This window comes from Pollicipes pollicipes, unplaced genomic scaffold (genome assembly GCF_011947565.3).
Source record: "Pollicipes pollicipes isolate AB1234 unplaced genomic scaffold, Ppol_2.1 Scaffold_5724;HRSCAF=6776_pilon_pilon_pilon, whole genome shotgun sequence".
Lineage (NCBI taxonomy): Eukaryota > Metazoa > Arthropoda > Thecostraca > Pollicipedomorpha > Pollicipedidae > Pollicipes > Pollicipes pollicipes.
The window spans coordinates 54,988,643-54,998,380 of NW_023596746.1; the positions used below are offsets into that span (position 1 = coordinate 54,988,643).

The following is a 9,738-nucleotide window of genomic DNA, read 5'->3' on the forward strand; positions in this document are numbered from 1 at the left end:
ATTTTGTTCCTTGGACATTACGGACTTTGCACATTCTGTACATCGGACATTCTGTACATTGGATGTTCTGTACATTTTGCCATTCTGCACCTTGGACAATATGATACAGACCAGTAGCGCAGACGGAGGGGGGGGGGGAGCACAGGGGGCACGAGCCCTTTCCCTTTAGGTTCAGAGGGGCCATTTGGGTCCCTAGGAACCTACGATTAAGGGCCAGATTTGAGAGCCCGAAGAGCCCGAAAGACTGGCCAGAGGTCGCATTCAAGGGCCCGGCCCGCAGGGCCGGGCACTCCAGTGCCAGCCAGAGGGCCTTACGCGCCGATCAGGGACCCACCGAGTTGATGCGGGTCTATATTCCGGTCAGACACCACCAGCAACAAACAGTCGGCTCCGTGGCGGCATGGGCCCATATCCTAACACGGGCCCATATCCAAGGCCCATATCCTAACCAGGGCCTGAGCCGGAGCCAGCGATTTACATTGCCCGCGGCCGCGCAGAGCCTTACAGGGGCCCTGTGTTGGCAAGGGACCCGAGTCAGCCAGAGGCAGTGAGTGAGGAGAGCCAGAGAGCCTAGAGGGCCCACCGGGCCCGACGATCGATGACCCGATTGAAGCGTCTGAGGGCACAAAGGGCTGGTCGGAGTATTTTCAAGGGCCCCAGCCTACGAAGACGGGCCCTCGAATACCGGTCAGAGGGCCCTCTACGCCGATCGGGAACCCCTGGGTCTATATGGGCCTAAATGTCGGTTAGGTACTATCAGTACTGCACAGTCGGCTCCACGTCGATATGGGCCTGAGGACCCACCTCCCAATCAGGTATAATGCCGGGGCCAGTGATCTGCGCTGGTCAAGGCCCTTGTATTTGTCAGGAGCCCACAGCGTCTAACAGAGGGTCCTGTGCTAGCAAGGGGCCCCGAGCCGACCAAAGGCAGTATTTGATGAGGCCCGAAGAGCAGGCCGGGTGGCCCACTGGGAACGGCTACAATAGATTCGGTTACAGGGTATCAGGGCCCGAAAGACTGGCTGTAAGTCGCACAAAAAATCGCGGTCCGCAGGGTCGCGACCTGAAACATGAGCCACAGCTCCCCTGGTACCGTTTGAGGAACCCCTGAGACAATGCGGGTGTCAAAGTCGGCCAAAGACCACGAACACCGAACAGGCGGCTTCATGTCCGTCGAGCCCTTGATACCCATTTCCTTAGTAGAAACGAGGCCGGGGCCCACGCTTTTCAACGTTCAGGGTCCCTGACACAATGAGGTGCTCCTGCGCCGGTTATGGGCCACAATGCCGAACAGGGGTCCCGTGGCGGCAAGTGGCCCCGATTCAGAGCGGCGTTTGAAGGGTCCTAAGGGGGGACGAAGGTCTCTGGAGACCAAAGATCAAATACCCGATTGGATGGCTGAAAGATCTGTGGGTCGCATCATGGACCCCTGTCCATAGGGCTGTGATCTCAAATATCAGTAAGAGCATCTCTGGCACCCCTGAGACAGGGCGCTTTACTATTTCGGCCAGAGATCACGAACAACGGGCAATGGGTGCCGTGGTGGTCTGAGCTCTGGAGGCCCATTTCCCCAAGAGGGGGCAATGCCGGGCGCGCGACTTACGTGGGCGACAGCCCCAGCCCGGCACTGCACAGCCGGCCCTCGGCCCCAGCCCGGCTCTGCACAGCCGCCATTCGGCCCCAGCCCGGCTCTACACAGCCGGCCCTCGGCCCCAGCCCGGCCCTGCACAGCCGGCCCTCAGCCCCAGCCCTGTTCTGCACAGCCGGCTCTAGGTCCCAGCCCGGCACTGTACAGCCGGCCCCCGGCCCCAGCCCGGCACTGCACAGCCGGCCCGGCCCTCAGCCCCAGCCCAACCGTGAGCGGCCGGCCATCAGCTCCAGCTCTCAGCTCTTCCCGTCCCGAACAAACGCGACAGCCTCGCTCCGCAGTCCGATGTATTTCCGCACCGCGGCGACACAGCGCGTATAGCTAACGGTTCGACTTGGCCACACGTTCCAGCTCATCCTTCTTCTTGATGGCGTAGCTGTTGGAGGAGCCCTTGGCGGCATTGATGAGCTCGTCGGCTAAGCACTCAGCGATCGACTTGATGTTGCGGAAGGCAGCCTCGCGCGCGCCCGTGCACAGCAGCCAGATGGCCTGGTTGACGCGACGCAACGGCGACACGTCCACGGCCTGACGACGCACGGCGCCGGCCCGACCGATGCGGGTCGAGTCCTCGCGCGGGCCCGACTTGACAATGGCAGTCACCAGCACCTGCAGCGGGTTCTGCCGGACCAGGGCGGGGTCGGGTCAGGTCTGGCAGGCACGCCCCGCACGGCCAAGGAGCGGCCCACAGCGGACACGTGAACAGAGGCCGGACGCGCTGGCTCGCGATCAGACAATAGGACATTATCATGACGGCGTTGTGCAGCGACTTGCGAGGATCATCGCTAATAACTTATCCGGACATGAATCGCCCACAATGGCTACGCGGAGTTGCAGCAATAGCCCACTGGGTGAACAAGGATGTCAATATTTGTCATGCAAGCCCAGCTTGGCGTTCACCGCCTGTTTCTCCTCCCATCACCCGTGACTGGCGAATCGGCAACGAGGCGTACAGCATTCGGGCGCCTCAAGCTCGGCATGCCTTAATCAGGTGGCAAGCCAGGTCAGCATTTGGGGTCAGAGGGCAGCAGGTTAACGGCCAACAAAATGCTGTGGGATTGGAATGGTTCGGGAGCTTTAAGTCTGACAGACCAAAATTTATACAAACATCTGTGGTATCCAACTGGGTGATTTTAAAATGCTACCATGATGAGACAAAATTTTCTTATCATCACTCAACCCATTTTCACTGCCAAGGTTTACCTCAAGGATATCTACATTGCTGAGTTGAAATGAACATAAACTGGAGTGACCCAAATAAATAACATGTGATATAGATGTCCACACAAACTGGAGCAAACAAATTAGCAGCATTTTATACACAAAATGCTGCAAATAAATAAAAAAGATAAATTAAGTACCAGTCATGACATAAATGCATGATGCCCATATAACCATACTGAAATGATGACCAAGTTACCATTCCATAACAAGTCCATACAGTCCACATTCAGCCATTCCTGCCAGCACCCCTAATTTGCCCAGCAGGGTGCCACAGATGTAAATATCAGTCCATGCCGCCACACTTATGGCTCCAAGACCCCTTTTGCCACCAAAGCGATTCACTATTAATCTACTGCCCTATGGGCCCCAAGCACTGGCATTCTAACCACCACGCCCCATTCACCCCGTCAGAGGCGCCCACACGCCGGGTGACCACCATCTAGCTGGCTGCCGACTGGCCCATTTGGAGCGACGGGAGGAGCAAAAGGCAGTCGGCACCGAGCCACGATTACAGTGACATGCAAACATATCGACATCCTTTCCAACCAGGTGCCCAAGTGACGCCACACTGACGACGTTCCCCGTCCGTCTCCGTTCACGGAGGCGCATCTCCTGAGCTCCTTCGTTCACCGTCCCCGTACACTCCCTGCCTGACGCCGCCTGTGCCCGGCGCTCGTACCTCGCCCGTGGTCAGGTGGATGATCTCGAAAGCGTGCTTCACGATGCGCACGGCCATCAGCTTCTTGCCGTTGTTGCGGCCGTGCATCATCAGCGAGTCCGTGAGCCGCTCCACGATCGGGCACTGCGACTTGCGGAACCGCTTGGCCGCGTACCGGCCGGCCGAGTGGGGCATGTAGCGGGCGTGACGCTCTTTCACCGCGATGTAGTCCTGTGGCACGGCCGGGCTCACCGTTACATCACGCGTCACGGACAGGCTGGCGGGGGCGCGCCGTTGACAGACCAACATATATGTCGCACCTATGGCCCACGCGCTTGTCGCTTCCAGTCACAACGCTTCCGCGATCCTCGACTGAGTGGACACGTGACCGCCAGCCCGACCCCGGGCATCACTACTCCATATTGTTTGCAGTACATATCACAGCAATGCCACAGTTGTTCCCTACGGACGTGCGACCCACCTGGAGCGAGATGTCGGGCACCTGCACGTCCTCGCACGACCACTTGCCGAACAGGTGGATCTCGGGCATGTCGGCCGTGGGCGGCGCCATCTCCTCATCTCCGGCGGCGACGGCCGTGTCGGCCGCCGTCTCCTCGTCCCAATCGGCCATGACTGTAACTGTCACAACAGAGCTCAGCATCAGGTGAACACATATGTGAACACTGCCTATATGTGTTCACCCCTCAGGTGAACACATATAGGCAGGCATGTGTGAGGAGGCCAAATGGCAGGAAGGTTTGCCAAATCACCTGATGTGACATTGATTTTAATTGATACAGGCTGCCAACAGTGATGCAGCCTTGAGATACACAGGGCACCTCCAGTATCACCATGCAAACCTCTGAAAATATGGTCTGGATATGGGTATGACAGACATAGTCCTCAAACTTTGTGATGAACACAATCATAATGGACAATAATTTTGAATGATTAAATCCTGCATCAAATTTGTTCACTACCTCTCTGTTTTCTTAAGAAATGTGACATGTCGTTGCATTGCATCTAACAAAGCACCTGCAACTGCAGAGCCACACTGGCTATCAGTCCATAGCAGCCATGATTTGGCCCCCAGACCTCCCATGTGAAACCTGACAGCATTAACCGCTTGTTCACTGCACTACTTCGACAGTAATCACATGTATGTGCACACAAAATATTTTGCTTATGGACAATTATTTGCATGTAAGTGAGACCGAGGAAATGGTGGCCTGCGATAGCAGCCTGGCTACAGGTCAGGTGACAACAGACAATGTTGAAGACTGCACTAAGAATTACATCAAATTGCCCCAAAATGCTAGATGGTAGAATCATGCCTCACATAAGTGCTCTATGGCGAGGGTTAAACACCCCAGCATCTGTGTAACCAAAAGGTTTGGAGTTATTCTGATAGGATTGTAGTCATAAGGCAGGTGAGTGGGGACCAAGTGCAGAAAAGTGCTCCGACCACCCCCCCAAGTTCATATAAAATGGGTTGTCCTCAAATTCAGCACACATCCTTCTCAAAGTTCGGGACAGGGGGTACCATTAGGTTAAAACCTGGGACTAACAACTGCACCCCTGGTTCCAACCTGAACTCTGATACCTAGCTGACAACATTTCACACCAGCCACCTATAAACAGCGCACTTCCATGCCCCCGCTAAAATGTGTGTACCACATGCATTGTCACATGTATGCACCTAAATTTTGACTACTAGACTTTTCTTAATAACACAAAAAAGCTTGTATAGTAGTAATAAAGCTCAACCTAACCATTACTTATTGCTGCATGGATCACCTTATAAGGGCATTACACAAGTTGAATGACTGACCCCTGCCTGTTAACATAGGAAGCCTGTGTCGCTAACAGCCTGTTAGCCCGCATCAAGGCCAGGGAAACAAAACAAAAAGTGGCTCACCTATCATACAGCCCACAATGATGTACAACAAATACTATGCTCTGAATAGTGAAGACAAGCATACTGATGACCAATAGCCCATCACTTTTCTGAGCCCATCAGCACATAAGTTGAATCAAGGCAAATGCTTAACATTACAGGGTTCTCTGCCTGACCCCCTTCTAGGCGGTTTTAGCAACAATAAATTTTGTTCTCTACAAATATCCACTGAGGAAAATGTAAAAAATTGTTCTCTGTGAGCAATGTGAGACGAAGGCAACCTGTTCCTGAAATCTCGACAGCATCGGGCGCCTCTCACACAACTAAACGAGATACTGCTTGCGAATTTTAGTGGAATCTGCACCATCACACACAACCTTTCCTCTCAATGAAGCTGAATATTGTAGAAATGAATTGTGTGAGGAAATGACCGTAAAAACATGATTTCTTCTCAAAGTAAAGTACTACGCTCTCTACAAATGCTCGTTAACAGCCACTCAAACACATGAACACGTCAACAGTACGCAACGCCTCACGGGATTCTGAAGTTTTATCGCTTTTTATATCCACATCCAGCCAGCGACGTAACACCAATGGCACATGCAATCAATTCAGCAGTTTTCTTACCGTCCGGTCCCTCACCACAAGCAACCGGAAAAAGGACGCTGTTTACGCAGTGTTGCCAAATGTAGAAACGATATTATTTGCCACACAAAATAATCATTTTGGGCGACATCTTGATTTATGTTCGAGAAATCGACTACAATTTAATGTCTCCGGTATCATTAAACATGACTTATCAACACCATGTCAAAAACTATTGAGCTTTTTCGGATATTGACAAGAGGCAATTCGTACTAGACAAGCAATTGGCCCAAACAGTTATGACATCATAGAGAGATATTTAAATAACAGACGTTTGCACCGCACCTACGACAGTTTTAAATTCTACGTGTAAGTCATCAACATTGTATTTCAGCGTTGTCTTATCCCTGATTACTGAGTAAGGGATTGGGAATAAAGGTGTTATATGAAGGTGTCGGCGGCGGAGGAACGTGATTATTTTTGTGAGAAAACGCTCTTATTTCAGTGAATTATGTTGATATAGGATTAGTCAAGTGCTGAATTTAGCCGACGATCTTTTATAAGAAGGGCTGTCGAAAAATACTGATAGCCGAACCAAGTTCAACTTGACTTGAATTAGTTAGTGAACTGGGCTTCTCTGTGGCAGATGTCATTCAACTATGATAAATGTCAGGTGATGCATTTGGATAGTTATAGCGGTGAGGGCACTAGCTATTGAATGGATGGGAGTTTGACCAGATCAGAGAAGAAAGGGACTGAAGGGTTATAATTTATAGGGTTTTTGATGGTGAAAAACACTGTGGGGCTGCAAGGGTTAAGGCTAAGCAGGAGCATCCATTACAAGAGTAGGAATGTTGCTTGGTCTCATGCTTCCAAAAATATATAGATGACGAAAGAGTACAGCAACAAGCATTTAGGATGCTCAATGGGGTTGGCAACTTATTGGTAATTGGTGATTGGTAACTTACACAAGGATATGTTTTGGGTCTTGGATTTGTATTTGGTGAAATATCACAGATGAGAAGATCTGGTAGGGGTTTACAAGATTATGAAGGGGACTGACAAGGTAGATCTACATAGAGCGCTGGAAATTAGGGCGAGACATAGAGGAAACCACTTTCATTTATTAAAAGGTAGGAGAAGAGCTGTGAAGAGGCAGGTGTCATTTAGTCAAAGGGTAGTGAACCATTGGAATGGGCTGACAAACAAAGTTGTAGGAAGTCCCTCTATAGCAACATTCAAAAACTGTTTGGGCAAGTTCTATCTAGATGTTTTATTGGTCTAAAGATCTTATTTATAACTAAATTGATGTAAGCCAAGTAATTAGTTTTGAGGATGTGCATGTAACTTCGGGTAGACCAACCTCAATGGGTTCTTGTGGCTCTTCACTGGCCAGATATCTTTGTCTTTATGTTATGTGAGGTTGTTGGTGTACAGGGTACTTTGCTTGCTTGCACATGCCTTGAGGTGCTTTGTTTGAATGCATGCTGCCTGGCAATTTCATTTCATCATGGAAGTTGGTTTGACTCATATTTATGTCCATGTCAAAGGAGCTATGTTTGTCTTTGCCTTGTCAAGCCTACATAAATCTGTTGAAGCTCTGGGTTCTTAGACTTACAGAGTGCATGGCTGAAATTGTTACCATGGTTTTACTGCTATGCCAGTCATCAATAAGGTAATTCACATTTTTTTAAGTTTGCTGCTTTTTCTCTGGTCACATGGCAGCCTGAAAAGCATGCACCATTCCCAATCCCTGTGCAACATCCGTATCCTGAACCATTTATGCTTGTCCACAGAGTTCAGGCCAGATCTAGCTGTGCTGAGTTTTTAAATTACATTTGAATGGAAAAATGCTGGCATTTCTATATTTTAGCATTTCTGTTAAAAACTCACTTTGCAATAGCAGTTTTTGGAAACCTTGAGTGCTCTGGTACATTCATGGTGCTCAAATTTACTGCAGGCATGAGGCAGTTTTGTGGCAGTGCTGCTGCTGTGGTTGACATGTCCTGTGAAGTTCTTTTCTAGTCTGGCCCACATGATCTGAAATAATCTCAGTGTAGTCTTTTGTATATTTGTGAACTTGTGTATGTATCTTGTTGGAAGTCAGCTTTAAAATTGCATTTTTGGGGTTTTAATCCAGCAAGTTTGCTGGTCTATGGTTATACTTCAGTGCAGTTCCTCGAGCATGATGAAAATAAGTTATTGGTAAAGCTGTTAGAATACTGCAGTGACTTGAAAATAATGATAATCAGTAATAATGACTAAGAATAAAGTTCATCTATCTCATGCTCTTGGTCTTCTTATAATGCTCTGTCATTCTTCAGATGTAGACTCACTAGTCACATACAATAACTGCAATTCACATATTCCATAGGTATGATCTCCCTCTGACCATGCAATGCTGTTCTTGCCTTGGGTACCCACAAACATATTTATAGTTGTAATAGTCTTGGGCTTGGACTGCCTTCAGCCACCACTGTTTGATCAGCACATCAGCTAAAAAAGGTAGCCACTGACATGGTTAGTGTTGGATTTGGGCAGACTCTTTGGGTTTAGAAATTCAAGTCATTTGAAATATCACCCAACTCACTGATGGACACCATCCAGGGCTGTTTTTTGTTTCAGTATGTCCAACAGCAGACATGTTACTGGGTGGGTAAAGCCCCAAGCATTCCGGACCTTATTTTCACAAACGAGGAGGAGATGGTGAGCCAAATCAAATACCTGCCTGGGCTAGGTTACAGCGACCATGTGGTCATCATGTGCATTGGTCTGTCTCTCTGGGCTGCAAACTCCCTGTCCAGGCTAGCTGACACACACAAATTACAAGCATCTGGCAGACACCCCCAAGTTAATGAACTGGTCCCCGGTGGAGAACCTCAGCGTCAAAGATGCTTACAAGTTCTTCAAGGAGAGAATCACTAGGGCTACTGAGATTTGCTCCATCAAGAGAAGGACTAAACTTAAGAAGAACTTGTACATGAACCCAAGGGCCATGCAGCTTAAGAAGACTAAGGAAAGACTGTGACATATGTGCACGCGGACTCGGGATGTTCTGGACCATGCCATATTTGTGCGGTGTCGCAATGACCCTCCGAAGTTGACCAGAAAACTTCGGGAATAGTATAAGATGAAATAAGTAACAGACCTCAAAGGAAACCCTAAGGCCTTTTGGAGGTATGCCAACTCTTGACTATGCACAAGATACGGGGTAGAAAACCTTCTTGACGATGATGAGGTGTTGACCAGCAGCAACGAAGGAAAGACCAATGTCCTCTGTAAATTCTTCGCCAGTGTTTTCATGGATAGCGCCATGCCTGTGATGCCTTGCAAATTTACTGGACCGTCTCGGGATGACGTGGACATCTCCACCCAGGCAGTGGCAAACAGATTGGCTGCCTTAAAAACCTCGAGCGCCTCTGGGCGAGACGATATCCACCCAAGGCTTCTTCGTGGGTCCGCAGACGTCCTGGCAGTGCCCCTTAGCACGCTTTCTGAAAATCTTTGGCAGCCGGAAAACCCCCAGGAGTAGAAGCTTGGCGAGGCAGTCCCGATCTTTAAGAAAGGTAACCGACGGTCCCCAGTGAGATACCACTCAGTCAACCTTACTGCCGTTCCCTCCAAGATACTCGAATCTTTTGTCCGTGATGCCCTAATTCATCACTTCTCGGAGTCTGGACTTATGCATGCAACCCAGCATGGGTTTCGCTCTAAGCGGTCCTGTATCAC

At 49.8% G+C, this 9,738-nt stretch overlaps 1 protein-coding gene across 1 annotated transcript; it reads right to left on the reverse strand.

Moving 5' to 3' along the window:
- Positions 1–1,917: 1,917 nt before the first annotated feature.
- LOC119103949 (40S ribosomal protein S5) lies at positions 1,918–6,093 on the reverse strand. Its single transcript, XM_037227660.1, has 4 exons — positions 6,052–6,093; positions 4,009–4,166; positions 3,549–3,758; positions 1,918–2,266 (listed from the first exon to the last, which is right to left on the reverse strand). Exons 2-4 carry the CDS (start codon positions 4,156–4,158, stop codon positions 1,970–1,972), a joined length of 657 nt encoding a protein of 218 aa, XP_037083555.1. The 5' UTR covers positions 4,159–4,166; positions 6,052–6,093; the 3' UTR covers positions 1,918–1,969.
- Positions 6,094–9,738: the final 3,645 nt, after the last annotated feature.

What these genes read in the sequence shown, in the direction of transcription:
- LOC119103949 (XM_037227660.1), bottom strand. Translation starts at nt 4,158, where the DNA reads ATGGCCGATTGGGACGAGGAGACGGCGGCCGACACGGCCGTCGCCGCC. An exon ending in TGCCCGACATCTCGCTCCAG is followed by an intron (nt 3,759 to 4,008) that starts GTGGGTCGCACG and finishes GCCGTGCCACAG; the next exon opens with GACTACATCGCGGTGAAAGA. An exon ending in TCCACCTGACCACGGGCGAG is followed by an intron (nt 2,267 to 3,548) that starts GTACGAGCGCCG and finishes CTGGTCCGGCAG; the next exon opens with AACCCGCTGCAGGTGCTGGT.